Below are 26,582 nucleotides of genomic sequence, written 5' to 3' on the forward strand. Positions count from 1 at the left end.
GAGCAACATCAAGATTCCTGCAGTATGTGTAACTTGGTAGCAATTTCAGAAGTTTGAAGAAAAAAGTTTATAAACCAGCTTAAAAATTTGGTTCTTGGAAAGTTTGCTGAGCTTCTTGAAGGCAGTATGCATTAAAAGAGGTACTGTAATGATTTACCACACATGCTGTCTAAAACAGCTTTTAAATAAAGTGTGATTGAGTATTTCTACAATATTTGTCTAGCCTATTTTTTGGACTGAACATTTTTATATCTTTTTTCTTCTCTCCTTCACCAGGAGCCTCTTTCTGATTCCCATTTCCTCCTTGACTTTCCAACACCACTTTTCTCTGGACTAATGATCAGCAGATATCACCAAAATATCAAAATGGAAGAAACAGCACCTGTGTAAAATGAAGCTGGCATTTCTTTTCTCAGCCACCAAATACTTTTTTTCAGGCTGAAGAATTCCATGTTCTAGTATATACCATGTTCTTTTATGGGGAGTTGGCTCACCTGCATGAACATGCATACTCCTACATGATGGGGCATTTGCCTGTCCCTACCTCTTCTCTGGAGGAAAAAAGTAGGACAGATCAGAACTCTGCATAAAAATTGAAGAGGGCTTAGATTCTTCACCATATGGTTCTACAATGAAGTAGCATATCGTACATTTCCTGTTCCCTGCACCAAACACACCATAAACCTGTTAAAGGTGGGTGCTCTGTATGCTTTCTCTTCTATGTAAAATACTTTTAAACTTTAATGAAGACGAACAGCAGCTTCTGTATTTAAGCATCTCTTAGCAAGCATGGTGGAGACAAAAAGCACTAATGGAAGAAAACATAAATCAAGGACTAAACACAAAGCTTCTAACTTTTATGTTTTACTCTCCTTGCAAAGACTTTAGTTGTCACCCAAGAAGTGACCCAAGTCAAGGGAAACAAAGGGCCTGACATAAAAAGGATATAATTCGGAGGAAGGAAGTTCCAGCTTAAGACCTGATTGGCTAGTGCAAGATAACGCTGAAACACTGAAGACATCTGAGCATTGAGGTTTTCACGTCTGCTGAATTCCTGAAGTACCTCTACTGTGAGCATGAAGATCTGCCGCAGATCGTCCTCCTACAGTCAGGACGAACACAATACATTCAGTATCTCAGTCATTAATGAAAGGCTGATCAACAAGAAACACTTTTCCAGAGAGAAAAATAATTCCAGTTTCACCCTATTTTCATTAAAATACAGGAAATACTCTGAAATTGCCAGTGAGAACCCTTCCTTTTGTCAAAATTGATTACCTTTGCAAAGACTATGAAGAAAATCCTCACATAAATACTAGTTGTTAAAAGATAAAAAACCAATATGTTTTTAATAAATGGTGGAGAAAAGAGTTGGTCTTTGGCATGAAAAAAAGTTGGTAAGTCGTTCCACAACAGTCAGTTTAAAGCAATGCCTTCACATAAACATTTCTGACTGGCCAAACAATACATCTGAGACAACCGGACTACACCATCTGCAATAATATTTTTAAATACATACATAGCTCTCCTTGGCTTTAAACCAAAGCTATATTTAAGACTATCATTGTTCCACAGAGTATTCGTTTTGTTTGCAATTGGTAGCCAAGGAATTAAAGAGTCCAACGGCATAAAGATCTGTAGATCTACATTCATAAAATGGCCATAAGGGGTTGCATCTTTTTGATACAAGTTTTCAAAAAATACATTATCAATTTTCTTGAAGTAGCCGGTATCCGCATTATTTGCGGTATTTACCCTATTAAATGCTTTCAGACACAGTGTACCTGACTGCACCTGGCACAACAAAGTATTTTTGCTTTTCAATGTTTAAATTTTAGAAAGAGAGGTAGTATATATATCAATATAGAACTAGTTTACCTGAAATATACGTTTACAGTTACCATGGAACTCCATGCTTAGTCCAATGTTGCTGGTTTTACTTGAACTTGAGAACTCGCTCAACAACGCCGTTAGAATGGAACAGGCCAAAGTTTGCTATAAAAAAAATAAGGGGGAATAATATAACTAAAAGATGTCCAATAATGCAATAGCACCTAGAGCGTCCTTCATTTCTTTATTAGCATTTTAATACAACTATACTTGAGTTCCTTCTAACACAAACTAGAACAAGTCAAACTTCCAGGAAAATATATCTTTGGATAAACCATTTCCAGAATCATCAGGGCTCCATCCTTAAAAAAGAAATTTGAGTATTCAAGCAATATAAAAGCTGGCATGTGTATGATCATCATTACAAATTAAACCAACTTATTGCAAACCATTTCCCAGCCTTTCCATTTACCTTGTCTCCCTGTACACAGGCTTTTACAGGTATTAGTTTCAGGGAAAATTCACTGCCCACTTATTTCTATTGATCTAATAGCTCAGGTCACTCAAGTTTGTTTTGGCCCTTCTTTGCATTTGCTACACTTACCATGCTGGTATTTGATCATGATTAACTTCATAGCACCAAAAGTGATACAAGTTTGTCAAAAACAATACCTGCAATAACACTGCCTACCACATCTCTTCCCTCTCTCCCCATCAAAAAAAATAGGAGAGGAATTCACAGAAAGCTCAGATACTTGAAAGGTCTTGGATACCTCCCTCCAAGGCACCACATTGACAAGCCTCAGAAATAACCCTTAAAACTACCCTATTAAAATTATGTCTCTGAAGTGATGTAAAAATTGGTGAGAAAATGGCATGTTAATTTTAGAGAGACAGATTCATGAAGACTAAAGGTTTAAGTATCTTTTTCATTCTCAGAATTGAAGAAAAGGTAAATGAAATGCTTATCTAAAACACTACTTAAAAGCCGACTTTCTGTATGAAACACATGGCTCCAGCCTTTGTTGCTGTTTTTTGAAACATATCTTAAAAAAAGCTTTTTTTCCTGATGCCAAAGTCCAGAAACCATCATTACCAGTTTTAATATCTTTTAACTGATCATTGCACACAAAGAGGAGCAAGTACTGCACAGTGGAGATGCAAGTAGTACTTCAGACCCATACACTACTGTGACAAGCACAATAGAAAGTGTATACTGCTGAAATGAAAATACTTTTTGTTAAAGAGATGTTCTTTACAAAAAGCTCCAAAATTACTGGCTATCCTCCCAGACTGTTTGGAGCCAAGGTGCCAGGGATGGACAGAGGGATAGGAATTGTTAAAGGGTCATGCATGCCAGCAAGTGTCCAGGGGTTAAACAGAAATATGCACACTACCTCTGAACACCCGAAAGATTAAAGTGGAGATGATACTATTTATGCAAGCTCATACAACAGCTGAGACCAGTGCCATCCACCCACCAACTGCAACATCTTTGTTCAGAAATGCCTCTGAAGTCAGTACCTTGACCCCCCCAGACAACTAGTTATCTTAGTCAGTAAACACTAAATTAACATTCTTACTTGCTAAATAAGTTCCAGACAGATCAAACAGAGTGGCTTTGTGATAATACACAGGTTCTCTTCCACTATGCAATAAAGCTGCATAAATACAGCAGACCAGCACATTGGTGATCAGTTGCTATGTAAAAGTTTTCCCATTTTAAAGAAATTATTTATTTCAAGTGGACTATTTCTCATTTACAGTCAGCTCTGTCAAACAATACATATGAACAAAGAAGCATTTAGCCAGTGAAAACCAGCAGCACAAACTACTCCAGTAAAAGTTTAACTTTGTCATTTCTATACTAGAAGTATTTCTAATTAGCTGAAACATTTCAGTATTTTATTTCCAAATTTCTGTGCAAGATATTTCCACAATACTTTTTTTAGTTAGAGGAAATACAGATTTGATTTAATGTTAAAAAAACCCCAAGCAAACAGTATAGACTAGCATTGAGTATTAAATCCAACATTAAAAGTTCCATATGTAAATAATTAACCTGGGTTAAAAAAAAAAAGAACCACTAAGAAAAACTCTCAAGTCTGACTTTAGAAGAATGCTTCAGATGAGAACATGTTTTAAAGAAATAATGCAGTTTTCTCACATGACTTTCTAAATGTTTTAAAATGTAAGTTTCTATTTGATGTTTAAATTACTGACTTGCTCACATTTTTCAGCTTAAAGCAGCCATGACATAAGGACCTCACTAGCTGCAATTACAAATCTGTACACTTTAATGCTCTGTAACATACCCTGATTACCAAGTGGTATCAATGGCTCCAATAGTACAACAACCAGGCTAAAAACCAAACTGCTTCTGCTTTACCATGCTAAGATCTTGACACCAAGCCACCATGCAGACCACCACAGGACAAGCAGGGCAGAGATGCAGACTACCCATCATTTGTTGCAGTTGGTTGCGAATTACTGGAAAATCAATCATCAAGTTCAAATGGGTAGGAACAATAGGAAAAAAAGTTTATTCCCACTGTGATTACAAATACTCAATATTAGCTGTCATAGCACCTTCCTTTTTCTCCAGCTTGTTTTTGTGTGCATAATAATTTATTCTTCCTCTTTGCAGAGTAATGTGTTACTGCATGGTAAAAACGTGTTACAGATTTTTTGTGTGCTTTTCTCCTGATTTCAAGGAAAAATTTAAAAGGAAGGTTAAGTTTTATGACTGATGGTAAAGACACCTCCTTGAAAGTGTAAGGAGCAACGGGTACAGGTAGGCTGACTGAATCTAAGAGCCCAATAAAGCAGATTGAGCAGTGAGTGACTTATCCCTCTGATTTCAATGAGAGCTAGTTCAGATAGTTCTGAGGCATCAGTACCTGCTTTGAGCTTGACAGGAGAAAAATGATGTTACTAGATTTACACACCTTATTCCATCCAGCAGGCAAGCTCACAGCAAATACCAGGGCACATCACATCGCTCTGCTCTACTCCCACCTGAATGCCCAGCATCCTGTCAACTTCCTTAACTTGGTATTTCAATATCTGGGGTGCAAATCCTGCTCCATCCCCTCACCATCCCAAGGGCCTCATGTGAAGCATTTGCACATCCATACACTTCTGTTGCCATGTGCATCTGCACTTCCCCCTTGCATCCACGAGGAATTGTAAGCACTCCTGTATATCCAGGTCACCAGGGCAGGAGAAAACCAAAGAGAAGATACTGGCCAGTAATTTAAAATTTATTGCAACGACAGGCTGAGGTGAGATGGCTCGAGACTGGTTTCCTAGAAGGCAGGTGCCTGCCCCCGTGAGTTCCACTTTCAAACAGGAACAGAGGAACAGATGAAGACCATAACCTGTCCTTGCAATGTCAAGTATTTGCACAGAGCCTGGCAAAAGCACTACTGCTTCCCAAAACTGCCATCAAGCCATAGGAATTTATACTGACTATTGAGCACAGCAGTAAGATGACCCATTTTCATGAGTATTAACAACTATTAGCTTAAAAGAACATTTGCCCTGCCATCTATGAAACTTTCCTAAACATACAATAATATTGCAGAAACTCTGGAATAAAGCTCAAGTAAATTTTACTAAAAATAAAATTGATTTTCATAAAGCAATTTTACTGAAGGTTAACTACGAATATTTTGAACTACATTTTTTAAATATATAGATACATTTGGTGTGAAGACACTAAGTACTTCAACAAAAATATTACCAAAAGAAAGATTTAAAAAATCTGAAAAACAATTTCAGAGAAACCAATACTGCTGTGCTGTGTGAACTAAAATTTCTTCCTTTTACACATAAGGTAATTGAATGCACCTAACACATAAAAAACTCTATGGTGGAAGGTTCTGGGGTTTTTGTGTTTTGGTGTTGGGGGTTATTTTTATTTGGTTGGTTGGGTTTTTTGTTGTTTTTGCTGATGGTTTTGATGTGGTTTTGGTTGGTTGGTTTGTTCACTTGTTTTCTGGTGGAGATTTTTTGGTTGTTTTTTAAAGGTTTTTTTTAAAGGTTTTTGCCATACCACAGAAGAGATGAACAATGCAAGTTAGTAATACCATACTGTAATAAGTAGAAAATGCACATGACTCTGGGCATCACATTAAAAGCCAGATCTGAATGTCTATTGTGCAGCAATGCCATTAACTTCATACCAGTAAGAGTACACCTCTGAACCGAGTTTGACTCACTCCCTTGCGATTTCACTAGTTCTGCCACAAGTACATACCCAAACAATAAGCCCATCTAACAAAATAAAATCCTTCTCTTGTTGAGAGAGAGGATTGCCTCTGAGAATAGCTTGGCACTCACCCCAGTTAGCTTTATTACCAGGAATAAACTTTATGAAAGATCGCTATACATAAAATAGACTCTCAGCTGCTCAAACAGAAGATCAATGGGACTTGTGATAAGAGATTAACTTGGCAATCAGACACCCAGTAGTAACATCGTTTTAGTGGTTTTCTTTTTAAATTACTTTAATAAAACACAGACACTACAGAAAGACCGTGTGTCATTTTAACAGTTAACAACATTTATATATCATTCATAAAACTCAGATGCAAAAGGTAAATACAATTTATTCCTCCAAATGGAATGTCCCCTATAAAAGAAGCTAAAGCCGTAATGTTTGAAGGGATTTCACACTTGTGCCTGGGCTGCCCATGGAATAAATGAAGTGCTTCATTTGAGGGTAGTTAGGTTACAAAGCATCTGAAAGGAAGAAGAGTACAAATACAGCCTAGGAAAAAATGGACATGTGGTACACCAGCTCTGCAGCACTAAAGCCAACAAAGCAGAATGAACTCCAATACCCCAATACCAAAATTGTTTCCTCGTTCTGAATTCAGAGCAGAGATACAGTTAGGTTGTCAGAGGTTTGATTAAGGAATTAATTTTACTACAAAAACCTAAACTATCATGCAGTGCCTTCTGTAAGTATCATTTATACCTACAGAAAAAGCAGTAAGCATATTTAAAAGAACAAAGGTCTTGCCTGAATTGAGCAAATCATAACATCTACCCTGTTACATTAGATCACTGTCAGCCTGAATATGAATTTAGAGGACTTTGTCTCCACATGTATAATGTAAACTCTGTTACTGAAACCAAAGGGAAGCCATGTGGAGGTTTAATAGTATCCCTAAACTATCTAAATTTAACTTGCACAAGAGCAGGAAGAATCAAAGAGTAAATGCATAGGAAGCAGAATTTGCTGTGTTGCTCCTAGGTGATAGAATTCTGTAATGAGAACATATCAAAAGCAATTTTACTAAATAAGTTGTTCAAAACAAGGCTTTTTTATAAATGCAATAATAGACTTCTTCTCTAATTTCCTTGAATAAGCACAGCTGTTTTTGCTAGCATTTTCAGAGTATCTAAATCTCCAGAATGTAAGATGCAACTCCAAATTGAAAGATTAACAGGATGACCAGAGGGCCAAAAGAAATATCTTTATGTACACAGAATAAGTGGGACCATTCCAACTTTTCAACTTGGGAGTATTGCAAGGTGGGTGGGGGACCCAGGATCAAAAGTAGTGGTTCCCAACCACAGAAAACCAGAACATATTCTGAAGAAATGTAATCAAGCACCAGGAAGAACCCACTGATTTTTATCTGTTCCTTCCCAAATGAGCCAACTGGTGGAAAAAAGCTACAGAGCAGGGATAAGATGATAGGAATAGGACCCACAGCTGCAGTTCCGTGCTGTCAGCAGTAAGGGACTGGCTGGGCAGTGCACTCCTTTCCTCTCATTCCCTTTCTGCCACTGTGCAAAGACAGATGAGCAGCTCAAAGTTAATGCATCAGAGCTACAGCGGCACAACAGGAGAGACCTTGTTTCCCTTCCTCGGAGGGAACCAGCCAAACCAAGGGAAACCCCCAGGGGTGAGCTGAGAAAATCAATTCCCTGTGAATCACCAGGGGCCAGAGGAAGATGATCTTGTGGCATGTGAAGCATGCAGGCTTTGGACAAAGACAGAAGGGAAGTAGCAGCCTCTACTAATAATGGAAGAGGTCCAGAGTTTGCTGGAGCATAGGGTGCAAAACAAGCTTTTCTTTGTTTCTTTGGAGACAGGCAAAGTTGTGAAGCAGAAATCAGGAGGAGAAAAAAAGTTGAAGGCCTGAAAACCATTTATAAAGGTAACATATCCTTCTCCAAGTTCTTGTCTGAACACCACCAGTTGGATCTTCACTCCTACCACAGCTGCATGAACAAACACAGGACTTTCAATTAAACTCAAAATCATGAATAGTTAGACTAGCCATGCAGCTCACCATCAGCAGCACCCAGCTTTAAACATACACCATCCCAACAAGCACTCTTTGATAGGTAGGTATCCTCCCTCCCCTCTCTTTTCCCAGTATTCATTCCTGGTCTTTCTTGCCTGCCTCTGCCTGCCATACTGCCAGCTATGTCAAATGAGCTGCATTACACAGCTGTGCTCCACAGCAGATCTGCTCAAAGAGAAAAACGAGAGGCTGTGAGGGAGAAGGGGTCGTTTGTAAGCAGACTGACACAAAGATCCAGTATGTTACTGAACACATTTATTCTGAAGGGCAGTACCTTTGAGAGGAAGAATGACAAGATAAGGTCAACAAATGTCTTAAAGAGGCTTTTCCCCTAAAGCCTGTTTATTTGTGTGACACCACTGTTATAAAAAAAAAATACATGGTGTAATACATGGAAAGGCATAATTTCTTTCTTTCCCAGTGAGTCTGTGAGGTCACAGGTGAGGGACTCCACAGGTGCAAATCTCATGAGATGGCAAAAACTGAGGAAAAAAAAGGGTTTAGCATGCCATACATAGAACAGGGGATGCTCATCTCACCACTTGGAATATCTCTCCTCACTTCCCAGCCCTGTGTTTGAAACTGAGGCTCTAGTGCAAACATAACTGGGGAGTTATCAATTTCTAGTAGTTATTAAGCAACTAAGCTGAAGACTTGCTGTACTGCATCTCTGGTAAAGCCAGCTCCCTTTCAACAGAAAAGCCTGAAAATTGCAAAAGCACCTTGGTTAATTCAACTACTAAACCACTTACGTTTTAAAGTTCTGACATTTCTATAATTGAGTTTTAACCTCACATGTGGAGTAGTTTCTGGATTCCTAAAATTCCCAAACCAATATTTAACACACTAATTTAGGCTTTTATAGAGAACTTATCAGCTTAAATATCCTGGTTCACCCTCTGTTTTTTATACTTGATATGTCTCAAGGGCAATGAGGCTCATAGAATAATATAACAATTTTATTAGACCGAAAGACACAATTTGGGGTGGATAATACATATGTTTTTTGTCAAAATGTGAAAGTCAGGAGAGCCTCTCCAACTCCTACCCCTACCACATGAAACGGTAACAGCTGGACAGGTTTCCAGAAGTAAAATTCCCTTTAAAGAATAGAAACAAGAACTGTAAATGCTAAATAAATATAACAAGTTATCCAGGCAGCCACTGTAATGGATAAATTAACTTCAATGAAAATGAATGCCTAGAGTTTTGCTTATTAATATTTCCCACCGCTCACATGAAATCCATTCACAGCACATCCCTCAGAAGCTTTAGGTAATCTGAAGCATCTGGATCTTCTTTCTAACCTAACTAGGAACACTAGAAAACAGAACAAGAGATTAAAAAATTTTGCAAGAGAAGGAATTGTTAGGATTCCAGAGCTTTTCCAGCGAGTCTTGACAAGTCTTCTTCCATACAAAAAAAATGTATGTAGGCTTCAGATATGGAGCTTTATATTAAAATACATTCTACTGTATGCACTGCAGGCCTTTAAAAACAGCCTCTCTTGCTTCCTAGTGCCATATCAAATCTATAGCAGCCAGACCCCTCTACATCTGCCCACATATACTGGAAGAAATTGAGGTGTGACCCATATCTCGGTCTGGTTTTAAACAATATCTGACTGTGTTCACACGCAGAACAAATCCTCCTCCTGGGAGTCAGTCACTTCGCTGCCAGGATTCCTGTCCTTCTGGCAGGGATGAAGGACAAATTAAATCCTTCAGCTATGCAAAAGCAGAATATTTTAAACACAAGAAGAAAAGGCCAAGAAATTGAAGGCATTTATAGTTGAGAAGAACTTGGCCCAAGCAATTCTCCGAAATCTTGCAATCAGCAATAGAAAACATGTATTTAGAATTTTCAGACTGGCTCATGATACTCTGTCTGCTGCCAGAAGCTCTGTCCCCCAGAGCGATGAAGCTATTGAAAAGAGATCCTGAAATTGCTATCGGAGGGAGATTACAGATTCTTCTTCTTGAGCAGAGGGATGGCTTGTAATACAGGAGGAGCCAGAAAAAAACAAACACAAAGACTCCAAAGCTAATCTTTGTCCTCCTAGAGGATTACTACCTAAACTCAGTTATAAATAATAGGAAGCCAGACTAAAAGTTTGCTTTCCTTTCTCAAAGTTTTCTTCTGTGAGATTCATAAAGCACCAAATGGCAAAGAACCAGCAGCAGAAGCCAACACTCCAGTTCTAAACCTGGCTCTAACTATGCATCCTTCCCATTGCTGAAGTATTAACTCTCCTTAGTGTCCTGTTATTTCCTTAACACGTACACTGTGTTCCACTATTAAAAATTACTCAATACTAAAGCAATTTTATTATTCTCATTGCAATTCCTCTCCTTATCTTCCTTCCAACCTCTTTTTTTTTTTTCATTCTCAACAGTTCATCCATCAGTCTTGCTCACATGTCAGTTTGCCACTACATACCTTCAAGTCTTAGCCTCAAAACACATCAGTTTCTGAAGATCTTTTTAACTAGTACTTGAGAAGCTGAGGTACTAAGCACATCAAATCCCACACAAGGACACACACAACAGGCACTACCATCTACATTCACTGCCCTCCTTATTAGCCCAGCTATCAAGACTTGATCCTGACAAGATATTACTCAAAAGTCCCAACAGTTTCATGGAGTAGGACTGTCTGATGATCAAAAAGTTAGTACAGATGTCTGACAGAAACTGGGTGGAGGGCTGCAGGGAATGGAAAAGATTAAGTACCTACTTTATTCCTGTAAGGTAAAGATGGATCAAGAAGCTTCACAGCCATAAGCGAGGAAAAAGTAAGCAAGAAGCAGACAAGAGAATGCTTTGCCTTTTTAAAATGGACTTTCTTTCAATTACAAACTGCTGTAGAAAGCCATTACCTCAGAATACTCTGAGTTGGAAGACACCCACAAGGATCGAGTCCAACTCTTAAGTGAATGGCCCATATGGGGATCCAACCCACAACCTTGGTGTTATTAGTACCATGCTCTAACCAATTATCAGCAGCTAAGAACTGCTGATAGCTCTTGTTTGAGAGCTTTAAACATTTTTAATGGAGTGACCTGCTGCTGACTTCATGTGTAGTGAACCTCAGGCAGGATGACACAAATGGGTGGGCAGAAGGTCAGAACAGACGGCTGAGAAGGATATAGGAAGGATGAAGACTGGAAATGAATTAGGAGTCACAAAGGTATGACAGACTTCTGCAACTTGAGTGTACAAGGAGGCAAGAGTACATATCATGCCATGGGAAAGATGTAAAAAAGGTGGAATGATTCCTTCTACAGGGAAGCACAGAGGACTGGAAAACATGTGCTGATCTCTTTCAATACCTACATCCCAGCCTCTTCCCTGATTTGAATGGAGGCCTGTATTTACAAGTAACTAACATAAATGAATCTCCAGAAACACCTGTGACAGTGCATGGCACTGTCCTGATAGCATATCTTGGATCTTGAAAGCACCACTCCCTTCAGGATGTGGGGTTCACACCATATCCTGAAGCATCCTTAGCTGAGACTCCCCACAGCAGCAAGGCAACTGCACCCCTGGGGTCCCACACAGCCCCACAGGCATGGCTGATTGCTACAGGGACACTAGCAAAGAAACAAAACCACCCAGCCACATTTGAAAAGATAACTAAAAAAATAATTCATTGCATGAATTATTTCATACAACCTTTCAAAGCTGTTACATATTTATACAAGAGGCATGCCCTGACTCCTTTCAGAAAGCAGTTTTGGCAGTTACCATGCTGAAACACCATTTAATTACTGCTTATTATTGCACATGCCAGTCCTAGGTGCCAGTACCAGAGTCTCTCTTGCAGCTAAGTCTCTGAAGATTACAAGAAGATTTTCATGAATGAGAACTGGTTTATAATATAAACCATCATATATACATGGGAGCATGTGCTTATAACCAGTTTGCCAAAAACTGACAACCATATACCATGATGTACAGAAAAGACATTTCAGCAGCATCACGTGTCTTTTTTGTTTTTGCTAGTAAGTCTTATTAACACACCAGAATAGAAAACATCATTATATATCCTAGACACTGTCAATACCATTCTTAAAACTTGAGAACAAGTATTTTGGAAATACTGTGGAGAAATTCATACTTGTGAAGAGGAGGAAATAAAGGAAAATGAAAAACTGAGCTCAATTTGGCAGTGAGCTGAACTTGGAGCAGAGTACCCCTTCACCCAGCCAGAACTCCTCTGCAACGTGCTCTGCTCCACAGAGTGCCCAGGATATGCTTGGAGCAAGCAGTTCTAGCTTGCTGTATCCTGTAGTCAGTGCAGTGTCTGTTGAGAGTGCATGCACAGAGTACAACTGCACAAGCTGGACTGTGCATTACTTAGTTCAAAGTCCATGTTTCTATTTATGCCACTTTTATATCTTTATGTAAAGATCCTACAAACTACATGAGCATACACAGTGTTGTGCATAAAACTTGAAAACCTCAGCTGTAACTCCATTTTAATAACCAGACTATGTTTCCTGGAAAAAAGCATTAACTCAGTTCTTCTTAACAAATACCCATTTCTATCCAAATTATGCAGAATCAAAAGGCTAAAACGGTTTCCTTAAGGTAAATAACTGTGTAATTAAGTTTTACAAGACTAAATGAAATTTCCATACCCTGGAGCAATATTACTTGTTGCTCAGAGGTGACACACTATTTTTAGGACCATGACACGAGCTGGATTACTTCTAGTACACTTTGATTGAATTTTCAGAGTTAAACATTTGCCACTCCCATCTATCTAGTACAACTGCTGCTCTAAACGCTCAGCAGTGTCATAAGCCAGTTTTCTCAAGGTTTTTTTTTTTTTGAAAAAAGCTTCAGTTAAAGTTTCAGCATGGAATCTATATACTCTTTGATTTTCATTTGGTAGGAGAAAAAATCACCTCTCTTTAAGCTCTAGTTACATGCCTCTATTATGACCTATTCTAAACTTATCCCCTGGCATAGCAAACGGAATTTCACTAAATGCATAGATAGATATTGGACACCTTGTTTCCACTTTGAGCTCAGTATCGAAGGTAACACTTACCCCTAGTAGTATGACATTAAATCAAGAATAAGTTTTGTATTTCCATTCCATGTTTTACTTCCTCACACCCCTTTCTCTCCACCTACTTGTCTCCCAAAGAACAGCAGAGGCCTATGCCTCCTGCCTGCAGTCTATTCCGACAGCTGAGCCGCAGCAGAGCGCAGCACTGCACAGATGGAAGGCGAACAGACTGTGCAAAGAACTTCCCAGCTAATGAAAATCTGTTTTAGATCTTACTATTAACGAAAACCAGAGAAAAAAAGAAAAATAATATTTTTTTAAAAACACAAAAAAAACACCCCCAAAATAAACCACCAACCCACATTTCCAAAAAATATGGTCTCCTTGTATACCAAAGAACTACAAATACTACCCCTAGTCCCAAAACATTAAAAAATCTTCAGTTGGGTAAACGATTGCATAGCTACCAATTTAATTACTTAATTGGATAAGAGAAGTATAAAATATTATTTTATAGCCACTAAGTATATAATGTAAGCTGCTGCTACAGACTGCTTAACTTTTGAAGAAAAAAAAAAGAATTACTTACCACAGTGGGGTTACCGCTGCTGATCAGCTGGCTGACTTCATGAAAAATGCTTTTGCAGTCGATTGATTTGTCTAATGATCCCCGTTTCACTATCACCGCTACTGCTAATAAAATCTGCTCCCGAACATACTTTTGAAGGCTGTAAACAACATTACACAAATATACTTGCAGGTAATTCTGGACATTGAAGCTCAATACAGTTTTAAACACGTCTCTTTTTCAACTATTTTGTGTAAATTCATAAGGGAAAGCTGACAGAAATTATCTGCCAAGACTAGAGACAAATTATTCTTAAAATGATGTTGCGCTGCTACCCAGGGGAAAAAAAAAAAACAATAACCCAGACATTATGGAGAATCCTACATGTTCAGAGGTATGTTTCCTGTACTTACTTAGGCCTTTGTAAGACATAGGTTAGAAGGAATGTTCGCAGTGACTCAATACTAGCTTTTTCCAAGAGAATCCATTCTCTTACAACTGCTTCCATTATCGCTGTAGCAGCTTGAAAAAGAACATAGTCCACTTTACTAGTTTCTGTGAGGAAAAAAAAAGGCAATTTGAGTATTAGAAGACATGTATTCAGCTTGAATGTCTTTCAAACAAAAAAAAATTAATGGAATTTACTGCCATTTATTATTAAATAGAATACCGTTGCTATGAAAACAGACAAAGAATTTGCAACTCAAAAGGGGGAGAAATAATCAATAACCCAATTATCAAATTGTCCAGTATTATTCAAGTCAATGACCTAGAAGAAAAGTTGTCTGCGATAGGAGGCTGTTCTAAGAACAGGGATAAGAATGCTAACACAATGGGGGAATAAAATAAACAAGATGACAGATTTAGTTCCAATACATCAATTAATAAAAATTATTAATCTAAAAGGCATGTCAAAGCCGGATATTTCTGTGCTTGCCTTTGAAACCAATAATACATAAAAGTACATGCATTTCATGGTTAATAAAAAGAAGGAAATCCACTTACAGGTAACATTTGTGCTTAATTATCCAAGCGAAAATTTTACACTGTGGTGTATTTAAAGTGTTCTACATCATGTTCAAGTTGCCAGATTTATTTTGAGTTAATCAAAATGTAATTTCTGACAGTGTAGGAATTATTTGCCATTATTATCTGAATATGGGATTACTATGTATACAGATGCATGAGGGAAAGTATAAAAGTATATTATGGAGAAAGGTGACAGTTTAGGTGACTATAAAGTACAATTTAAGGAGAAATGTCATAATATGAATATAATTTCTATGATGCTAGAAAGCTACAGAGACATTTTTGTTGTTGTTGTTCCTTTGCTTTTAAAATTTTTAACTTAGAAATAACAGGTAATATCTCAGAAGCCAGTTTCAAAACATTCTGAGCTCTGCAGAAATAACTTTCAGAAAGGGTGCAGCTACAGGGTGGCAAAAGCACAAAATATGAAATGATGAAATAAAATTCCCAAACAAGAAGCAGAGTTTGAGCTATAGTGGTTGACCTGCCAGGACTAGAAAAACTGTGTTTGTTTGAAAAAACCTCAATCATGAGATGAAGGACTTTAAATTACTACAAAACAAATTTTCTTCCCCCAATTACATACACACAAATTTATATTATAAAGTTTCCTTTATTTGCAAGTTCTATATCAAAGACAGCAGCTAATATGCTAAAATACTTTAAAGTCATTTAATCAGGGTCCAAATCCAAACCCACATAGGTAAATACGCTTAAATCAAAATAAACCACATTCAAATCTACTTAGCTTAATTTGGAAAACTAAGTAACCACTTAAGTCAAAGATTAATGTGTATGCCTAACACGTATAAAAACAAATAGAATTATTCCTGCATGGGAATTCTAATTCTGGCACTTGGGTCTTCAGCTTTTCTAACTGTACAAAGCTCACACACACACAAAAGAGAACGTAATTTAGAAAGGATGGAGTTTCCCCTTTGCGCCAAGTCCCGCGGCCACACGACTGTGATCACTGACAGCACAGACCTGCAGCCCCCCCGAGTGTAAGCCTGTAATCAGCCAGAGCACCATAGGAACTTGTTAAAGAAAGGAAGAACAAGTTTTGCCAGTGCAATGGACAGCTATAAGCTCACAGCAGAACGCAGAGCCTTGTGCTTCCTAGGTTCAGCTCCAGGTTTCTAAGGAACAACATAGTAGTGGCTGTTCCCCTTTTTCATATGCTCACCTTCATTATTCTCCCTGTGTTATTCACACACTCTTCTTTCCATGAATGACATCATCCTTGTTATCCCTCTCTAACTCCATTCCAGTTCCCGTCTTGGCCATTTTTTCTTCCCCTGCTTTTTTTTAAAGCCATCTACTTGGTCCTCTGGTTCCAGCCCATCATTCCTGCACACATCCCTTCAGTACACTTCAACTCTGTCATTCTTCATCATGAACAACTTGTTTCACTTCCCTGGTGCCTGATTTCACAATGCCCACCTCATCTTCCTCAACTCCCAAATCTTAACTACCTGTTCTTTCTGTCCAGACTGTAGAGATACTGAGGAAGCACAAAGTTTTGGAAAAGTCTCTAAGCTCCAGGTCTCAGCATAATAACTGCCTACAGTCCAGTGAAAAACCTGCTCCAGGTGGAAACATGCTGGTTTCTCAATGGTGGCAGAATATAAACAGTTTAAGAATGTAATATTTCTAGACATCGAAAAGTTATTAAAATCAGTATCATATTCCTTCCAACCAGCCACACTTACGATTTCATTAAATTTCATTATTTATTTCTTATTGATGATTAATGTATCCTTAGAGCCAAACGGTCTGCAAACAAAGTTACTTCAGGACGGTTTTGCCCATTTAATTTTCTCTAAAAAATTTATGTGAAAACAAGAAGCATCAATTTTGCTGACCCATCAAGCAAAAAGTGTGACTGCAGTCTTCCAAACCAGATGGAGTACTACTATAATATACTAAACCCCGAATAAACTCATTGGTAGAGAAAAATTTCGGTTGCAGAGTGGATGTCAGAAATGAAGCACATCCTGGTCTATATATCACAGTATAACATAGGAGTAGGTCTGCAATACTGACCATAATATTAATGAATTTTAAGTCTCTAATCCAGTAAATTTAGAAACAACTGTTAAAAAATACTGCAGAATAAATTAAGTATTAAAATAATATTTTCAACATAATTCTACTTTTTCTCTGTTCATTCTGGCAAATTCTTTAAAAGAAAACTTGCTTTTTACCGTTTTGGCATGCATTCTTTTGCACAAACTTTGAGGCTTCCCCTGTCAGGTCTGAGACAGTTTTCACTGAAATTCCCCCTCACCTGTCCCCAGCACTCACATCTGGTCAATACCACAGTGCTGAGCAGTAATCTTTACTGCTCCTGTAATTTTCAGATTTAGCTGCCAAACTCTAATAAGTCTCTCTATAGCACCTGTAAAAACATTTATCTTTTAAAACTTGCTACACAATCACATTTACATTAAAATCAAAGAAATTTCTGATGAACCACAGTATCTGCCTCTTTCCTTTCTCCACAGGTATAACCACACAAAATTTCAAATCAGTACTGTCTTGCTTCCACCAGGTGGACAGAAACTTTTCTAGCTTTTTCGTCTTTTCCTCCAGCTGGGCTGTCAACAGCAACTGAGTTGTTCAACTGGAAATAAACTCTCATTTCAGCACCAATGCAAAATCTGGTAGAAGTGCATAAAATGGCATCGTTTCTGATTTAATGGGAAGCAAGCACAAAACTGGCAGCTGCACAAACTGCACAGATTATGTAGTACTACAATAATCATGTCACAGAGGAAATCTATTAAATCAGTTTAGGAACTTAGCTATATGAAGTTACACCTTACAGCTTTGAAACTGACAGAAATAAAACAAAAAAAGGGCAGTAATAGGCTTCACCCTCAATCAAAAAGTACCTCTCATTAAAATCAAAACTGATATTCATAGTCCCAGCTGCAAAAGAATAGCACAGTTCCAGTTATAAAAGAATGTACATGCCTAATTTCATTCCTTGACACTTACCCAAAATATGTTTGCAAACAGCAAATGGTGATTTTGATTTTCTAAATGATAAGAATATGTGCTCAGCATGTTGGCGTTGTTCATTGTTGACCATGGAAGGTGGTGCCTGAAAGAAAAAAAGAAGTTGTTCAAGCACTGATCAAAAATATACTAAGAGCAATGTCTTGAACTTATAAATGTTTGCCCTGTTAAACACCAAAACCAAGTATCTCTTGGCAAAACTGCTTGCTCTCAGGCATTGCCTCCTCTTATACACCACTCTGTATTTACATTGCATGCACATAGGTGTGAATATCAAGATATCAGGCAGAGAGTCAATTTTAGTTTCCTAGTGATGTTTCTGAAGAAAGTTAGAAGTCAGACCTAAATTCAAACCAATCCTTTTTCTACTCAGACCAAAAATACCACTGCACATGACTAAATACTGCTAAGTATGCTCACAGTCTTGGAAGCAAAGCACTATTTCTCTTTAGTTCCACATTTGTTTCAAAATTTTTAGTTATAATTTAGTTATAATTTTTAGTATAATAAATTCAGGGGATTTAAAAATTACTGCAGATATATTCTAAATAAAGTATTACCAGGAACATACTACCCTCTAGTGTTTAATATTAAAGTTGACATCCTAAGGACTGGGTGTGATTGAAGACGGAAGTAAGTCCATTTGGGAATGGCAGTGGTGGTTCCTCAGCTTACACTCATCCCTATATACACCCACTCCTTACATCCTGGGCACTTTGGCTGCTCAGCTAACACTTGCTGCTCTCCTGTTGAAAGCCAGCTCCAGGGCAGTTTCTACCTGAAAATCAGCTAGAGGTAGAGCATGAAAACATGCAATAACCTGGACCACCGTGAGGTGCCTACAGAGCACAGAGGAGCTGCCTGCACTGCAGCCTCACCTCACAGAGCAACCCCAGCACCCCCCACAGACCTACATGGTAAAAACAGCCATGCAGAAAGTATCAGCAGCTCACAGCATCACACTGCTCTCCACTTCTGCCAATAGTGTTCTCTGACTTCTGCTATTTGGGATTTATCTGAACAGGCACACAGCACAAGATGCTCTTGACTGATACCACAAACAGGGTAAGCAAAACTGATGCTAACCTTTGAGAAAGGAACATGCACATATGTAGGAAGACCACATCCAAACTGCAGAGCAGGATCAAGGTGACAGGTTACTGAACTTCAGCTGAACCTCCAAACTCCATATTCCAGCCCTGTCCCTAGCAGTTTGAGAAGAACATGTTGTGCCACCTATCTTTCAGTCATAGGAATAAAAGCATCAAGACCTTAGCATCAAGATCAATGCTTTTAACACAAGTGAAATATTTTCCAGTAAATAAACCACAAGCAATCTGATTTAACAGACATTTCTGTGATGCAACCTCAACTCCCCTGCATGCAGCAGGAGCTGTTCCTAATGGGAACAGCTGTTTGTGTTTTCTGTAGTGTGAAGGACCATCCTCCTCTGCATGGAGTCCAGAGACACTGCAATAGAACCAGCTGTACAGAATGCCAGAATATTTGAAACAGATCAAACATGCAGAAATGACCTACACAGCAACAGCTTGATACACACTTCAGTCAAAGCTGTGGCAAATAAACAAAACCAACTGAATAAAAGGCAGTTCCCACTTTACCTCCTCATTGTATGGGCAAGCATTTGTGGAAATGCAAAGAGAACCAGACTGGGGAAGTGATTACCAAAAATCATCCCAATTTTTTTCATCTAGATCAGTCTGATTCACCATCACCCAACACAAAAGCCTAAACCAGCACAGTATGAGGCATATTGGGTGGTTACAGACTGCTTTTTTCCAACACCAGTTATAATTTAAGATGCATTTCATATACAGTCTCTGCTGCTGTGCAATGCCTGGGAATAGTTTTAAGCCTCAAGGAACACACAGCTCTGCCCAACGATATTTCACAAGAACTAAGAATCTAATTTATTGAGACAAGTGACTTACTTTAATAATTTCCTGCTACCAAAAGGAGAGGTCCTACTCCTTTCTTGGTCCCACCTGCATGGTGTTGTTACCTCTTTGCATGATACTTTCTATCAACTAGTCCACAAAAGAAGAAGAGGATAGAGGGGATATCCAGGGACAAGGGTAGTGAATATTTGTTACTCTAATAAGCATCAAAAAGCCAGACGAGTGCCAGAGCCAGTGTAATGATGGGGAGAAAAGGAGTGAAGTGATATTTCTCTTTCAACACTACTGACCTTGCAGCTCACAGCTCTGCAGTCTCATGAATCCTCACTAATTATCACTACATTAAAACGAATCCTTTGGGTGTGACAAAGCATAACTTTTTGCAAGCCCAGGGTCATTTATATTCACATCCTTAGAGCAAGAAGACCAAATCAGGGTTAACTGATCCAAAACTAATTTTGCATTAACACATTGTATTTAAGTTTGCCATACAGAGATCCTATCTATTTTCACTGTTCTGTAATACTTACATTTTCAGGGGTATCAGCTGCAAGCTATAACACCACTAAAAAAATAACCAGAGAAGTTTTATGGGAAATACCTCCTTTATGATTATAAAAACTAGAAAGCAGACCTCTTCCTTTATATTTTAGCTCTTCTACTTCTCTGAAGTCCAGTTACAGAAGACTTTTGAGACCTTGGAAAGGCATACAGCAGATCATATTCCTGTATTAATTTTTTAAATTACAATAACTTAAAAATAACTTCATAATTTTCCTAAGAAAAATCCTGGCCACAATCAAATATAAACATAACTAAGGATGGGGTGAGCAGTGTTCATTACTTGCAGGAAAAAACTTGCTAAGACAAATTTTGATTTTTCACTTTTGCTGTGGCAAGACAGCACAGAACACAACCAAAGTCAGCATCTTCCTACAATACATTACAAACTTTGACTCTCAAAACTGTCCAGAGCAGACAAGTCCAACAGCTAAGGCTTGAACTGTACTGTAAAGCCACCAGAGGGAGCTTAAAACTCACAGTCTACTGCCTTCACTGCATTGGGACAATATTTATCTGTACAATGAAAGCAAGGTCCAGCTAGTTTTTGCTTTAAAGGAAAGACCAGCACATACATATTCTGTGCAAATGTCACATTATAAGAACACTGGCTTAGTGAGCCCAAGAGCCCTGTACCACCTCCTTGGCATAAGAGGGTTAGAAACATACCCAAAGCGTTCATGATGTTTGGAAGGTCCCCTAGAGCACACACCCCATTCATTATGTTCTGTCTCCTTCAGACTCTTCTCTACTATCCAACTTACAGTAAGGTAATGAGTAGGTTCTTTTGACATACTGAAACCATTTGCAGCTATATCACTTTCCTTTCTGTACTGTCTGACATTACCTCTAACCATCTATTCTCTCTTTTGTCCTGCAAGTTACCTATAAAAACTTCTGGAGAGAAATGATCATCTTCCTGATTTTAGCATAACAAGCTACAGCCCCATAAGAAGAGACTTCCTATACGGCACAGTATTATAAATAAAATTACAACCTTTCAACTACCAAAGCTGTCAGGATACAGAAAAGGACCAGAGGCAGCAGTGCCCACATATAGGATCTAGCAGGACAACTGTTTCAAATGCCAGCTACCCACCCCAAGGAAAGGGAAACTGAAAAAAGACAAGACTAGAAACACTGTAGCAGACTAGCACTAACACTTGCAGGACCACTATAGTTACCTGAAAGCCTGGACAACTCCTTAGAAAGTAATGTAACTGCAGAAGATGGGAGACCAAACGTCATGGAAAGTACACATGTGACTAGGAAACATCTGTTGACATGCAAGTGGAAAGAATAAGGGCTTTGGGATTTTCTTTTATTTTCAATACGAATAGTTAGATGTACACAAAAGAACTGAACCTACACATACAAACTCAGAAACACCTGCTTTATACAAGCATTTCCTACCTCAGTAATATATCTTTCAAAAATATAATGTAATTATGACTTACTTGCCAGGATGGAAAGTGCCAAGAAGTTGAAGTAATAGATACAAATAATAGATACAAATAAAAAGGAAGCAAACAGGTTGCAAATACAACATGTCCATTAAGACTAAAGTTGAAGTCACCCTGTACTTGCCACTATCTGAAGAAGTAACACCACATCCACATTTGAAGTCTGCTTTTTTAGCTCCTTCCTCTTATCTGAAAACATCTTTTGCTTTAAAAAAGTAAATGCATCAAATTCCACTTTCCCAAGTGATTCTTGGCAGTTTCATCCCAGATATCAAATGTGTATACCCCAGATATACAAAATACAACTTTTTTTGATCATGTATTAGAAGTTACATTATTTTCTTAATTGTTTTAGATCACATAATAGTTGAAAGGAACCTTTAAAGGCCATCTAGTCCAACCCCTCAGCATGGGCAGACACACTTTCACCTTCCACCCAAGCAGAGTGCTCAGAACCCCATCCAGTTTGGCCTTGAACATTTCCAGGGATGGGGCACCCACAACTTCTCTGGGCAATCTGTGCCAGTACTTCACCACCCTCACTGTAAAAAGTGCCTATCTTCTTACAAAACCAATAAAAAAAACTGAATTGGCTTCTGACTATGAATCTCGACCCCTTCAATACCTTCAACACCTTGTTTAGTAGTTTCTTCTAATATCAATGTGGATTCCAGAGAATGTTACTTATTGCTTACTTAAGACACTGATAGTATCTTAAAAGTAACAACTTCTACCATTCAAGTGACATTATTATTAAAATCAAAAAGGGAGTAGTTTTTTCTTTAAATATTTAGCTAACCAGCTTGCATTGGTACTTCTGCATCACAATTTTTCTAAGAAAAATCCTGGCCGCAATCAAATATAAACATAACTAAGGATGGGGTGAGCAGCGTTCATTCCTTGCAGGAAAAAAAACTTGCTAAGACAAATTTTGATTTTTCACTTTTGCTATGGCAAGACAGCACAGAACACAACCAAAGTCAGCATCTTCTTACAATTACACTGGAGGAAATCTGCAAATTAGCATGTCACAAAGAACAGTCACGCACTCCTCCAGACTTTGCTGCTTGGGAAAACACAGAGAGTACACTGGAGTGTTTTAAGCTGACACCTACAGTATTTCCACCTACAAAAAACGTCCCCTATGAACAGCACAGCCTAAACACCAGTAGGATTATGGAAAGGCAAACATCTCTACTAAGGGAATTTTCTTGGTTTAAAAAATGAAAAAAGGATCAAATTGCTTGTACCTGCTAGTACTAAAGCCAAGTACTAAGAGCCCTCCTTGCCAAAGGCAATGTTTATGTCTGCAAGTGAAGTACATTACAAACTTGACAAGGGCAGAAACAAAAATCTGATACTTCTACTAAAGTGTGACTTCATAAAATTCACTACAAACTCCCAATCTGACCTTCCCAAACATGTAGGGGAATTATGCCTTCCTTGCAAGTCAAAAGGCACGATAAAACTGTTCCCAAATTCTGGTCTTCACTCTTGGCTTATGAAAACCCAGTTCAAGATATTCTTGTTCTTCAGAATGATGTCTAGACTCTGTGCTGCAGAGAGCCTGGAAACCCAACAGGGAAGAGCTTAGGAAACAGGTCTCTATCAATATACAGGGATAAGCAAAATCCATCACAGATGGCAATGGCACTGCTGGGTCTGGACTTTGCTGACAGCCACCATCAGGCAAGACATGCTCAGAGAAGCAGGGAATAAAGGAAGTCCAGATGGCTTGCCAACATGTCCCAGCAGGCAGGGAAGCCAAGTAATAATGAGGCATATGCAAAGGAGAAAGATCATGAGTGAACCTAAGAAGCATGTGCAGAGGGACACCATGTGATGGTGATAACATATCTGAGGAGTATAGGCAAAAATAGATGGAGAAAGAGAATAAAGGGGAGAAAATAACACAAAGGCAAGCAATAATTTTTAATTAGTGCACATACTTCATTTAGGACAGCTAAATATATTACTCCACCCATGTAAGTAATTGTTATAGCTGCAACATAACTAAACAATCAAAAGTCATTCAATTTGGAATTACTGTGGTCCTCTACTAAGATGACCAAAGCCCACTAAAAACAGATTTCTGTATCTTAAATAACAAAAATACCTTGAAAGAATTACTCCCCAAAACAGTTCTGCTGTATAAGCTACTTATACAAAAGAATCAGACTCTCAGAATAAGGAGATTTCCAAGTTTAACTCTACCAAAGTCATATCAAGCAACATGCCCCAAGACTGAACTACCCTGACTTGTGTGTAGTCAAGCCAAAACAAGTTTTCATTCCAGTTTTAGCAGTAACACTTTTCAAATGCTCCAAATAAGCTTTTTTCCTACAATATATAACTGTCATCTGTCTTATTAAAGTAGCTGATCAAAGAGATGAAATAAATATAGGGGTCGTGCACAGAGAACTGGACTATTAGCCACACTTTTGTTCTTAGATATTCACCCTACTTCTCTAGCAGACACTGATACCTAATGATGTAAGGATGTCTTGTCCTTTCATGAAGCAGAAGCCACAAGCTAACAATTCATACTAGATGAAGATGCTCAGATCTGCAACTGCTTTACAAGTAGATCAGACGTTCTAGGCTTAGGCACAAGGCCAGAAGGAATTCAGACAACTGGTATCAACAGCAGGTTCTGCTGTCCCAGTCAGATCTGCCATGACATGACTGCCTAGCTTTGAGTAACAGTTACTACAAAAAACTTAGCTAGCACAAAGAACATCTTCAACTACATTCCAATGACACTTAGTTTTGTGAACAATCCTTTAAATTACAGCAGTAACTCCAATTTAAAAGATACTTAAGATTATTTGTGAAGATTGGTAAGAAAGAGGCAATAAATAACTTCCAACCAAACCTGCACTACAGACAACATGGTGGAGATTTAAGACTTTCTGAACAAAAACTTCCCTTGTTTAAAAAAAAAAAAATCTTCTTCAAAAGTAATTATGACCTCAATTATTTAAACCCCAGAGTGCCCAGTATTTTTCAGTATATATTTGGAACAAATGTGTGACTGCTGGAGGAATTGCCTCCTACACACCTATTCACATCTTGCTTTCCTGCAGAAACTTAACAATAGGGAAAAAAAGACTACTTTTTTCCTATCAACTTTTGCTTTGTACTTTGAAGCTGAAATATGTTATTAACTCTTTTGCAAGTAAAACAGGAGACAAATTGTAGTTTGTAATAAGAGTTCTTCCCAGTTTATAATGCTATTGTATAAGATACTATATATATATATTAATTGACTAAAGAGACAAAGTAAATCATTACCATCAATAACAAAACATTTTGAGATAATACTTCTCTCCAAGGCAAGCAACAAACATTACTGAGGTTTTGCTTCTCTGCTAACAATTTCATCCACAAATATAGACTATTACAGTCCTACCCTTCATTTATGTGCACAACACAGCTAAATCTGAGAAACATCCCATAATGGATTTAGCCTACAGTTGGCTGTGGACAGTGAGAAAATGAATGTTGATGTTAGGCTACAGTTCAGACCCTTAAATTAAATGCTATTAATTTTCTAATCTCTACATTCATTGTTCTAACATTTCAAAGCACAAATGAGGTCTGACCTGCAGTTCTGTTTGGCAAAATAACTTTTCTAAAACATCTGACTGACTGATGGCAGTGGGAAAATCCACATGGTCCCTAGAAGTCAGTAATATCCAACAAAGCAACAAGAAGTCAATCCATGCATGCCAAAGAAACCTCAATCAAGACAAAGTGTGACAAAGTGTGTAAGAGAAGGACAAAGATAAGAAAAACACAGTAAGAACACAGAACAGTTAGGGAAAACCTCATTGTTCCACATCTAAACCTTTTCAAAGCATTTAATGTTAACAAATAAAATCAACCCACTTTGACTTCAGAAAAAAATGGTACATCAGTAGTGTAATAGCACAAGAACCCTAAAAATATGTTACTAAAGGATACAAAAAGTCAAAGTGCCCTTACAACAACTGCACCCACACTAACCTCAAGTCCTGCTCTCCTGTTACCTTTCATTGTGTCAAAGTAAAATCTTCCTATCAAGAGATGGAAGATTTAGCAGAAAATAACCCCCCATGCATTCTAGCTACTCCTCAGGTATCACAGGGCTGCTGGTGGCTGGCCTTAAATTCTGACTGATAGCCAATCTGGCAACATCATCCTCTGACCATCTCCTGGAGTGAGCTTGGCCTCCTTATCCTGAAGCAAAAAAAAAGAAAAGTTGGTGGAAATGAAACAAACTTCTCCCTTAGCTCCCACCAACTCCAGCTGCTTCTTTCCCCACAAAGAGGCATGGAAGATACACGAGTAATAGGTGGAGTCTCAGCATCAACAAACCATAAACCTCATTGCAGGGTGCACTATCCCCATACAGATCCTGGTTGTCCAGCAAGAGACAGGATCCTAGCCCATCCACAGCCTCTGAAATCCTGATTGCAACTCGATCAAAAGATTCAAGTAGCTCGCCTCCATATTGCTCATTTCTGTGCCTATAAGACCACACAGACACCACTTAAAAAATGTGCCAGGATAGTGACAGTGAATTTCAATACAAAGTTTGAAGTAAAGAAAGAACCATTGTGATCCCTCTTCTACTAGACAGGAGATCATAATAATGCTTGTAATGGCAATATTCATTTTCAAAAGTTCATAACTTGAGATGTACATAACATATGACCCATTCATCAGGCTCACTATACATCAAATACAGTCAGCATCTGCTCTCCTGCTGCAAAAGAAACACTCATATTGTGCTTGACAAACTGTCTTCTAGTAATTTTTTCCTACTGTCCAATTTCAAATTATACTTGCTGAAAGA

At 38.2% G+C, this 26,582-nt stretch overlaps 1 protein-coding gene across 1 annotated transcript in view; it reads right to left on the reverse strand.

Annotated features, from left to right (window-relative positions):
• XPO4 (exportin 4) overlaps positions 1-26,582 on the reverse strand; it is an 80,918-nt gene that overhangs the window by 42,279 nt on the left and 12,057 nt on the right. The window contains exons 2-6 of the mRNA XM_014877632.2: positions 17,779-17,884; positions 14,160-14,301; positions 13,768-13,906; positions 1,879-1,995; positions 949-1,102 (exon numbers count right to left, since the gene is read on the reverse strand). Of these exons, the coding sequence (XP_014733118.2) occupies positions 949-1,102; positions 1,879-1,995; positions 13,768-13,906; positions 14,160-14,301; positions 17,779-17,884 (658 nt within the window). The remainder of the gene's footprint in view (positions 1-948; positions 1,103-1,878; positions 1,996-13,767; positions 13,907-14,159; positions 14,302-17,778; positions 17,885-26,582) is intronic.

The sequence above is a fragment of the Sturnus vulgaris genome, chromosome 2 (genome assembly GCF_052056855.1).
Source record: "Sturnus vulgaris isolate bStuVul1 chromosome 2, bStuVul1.hap1, whole genome shotgun sequence".
NCBI lineage: Eukaryota > Metazoa > Chordata > Aves > Passeriformes > Sturnidae > Sturnus > Sturnus vulgaris.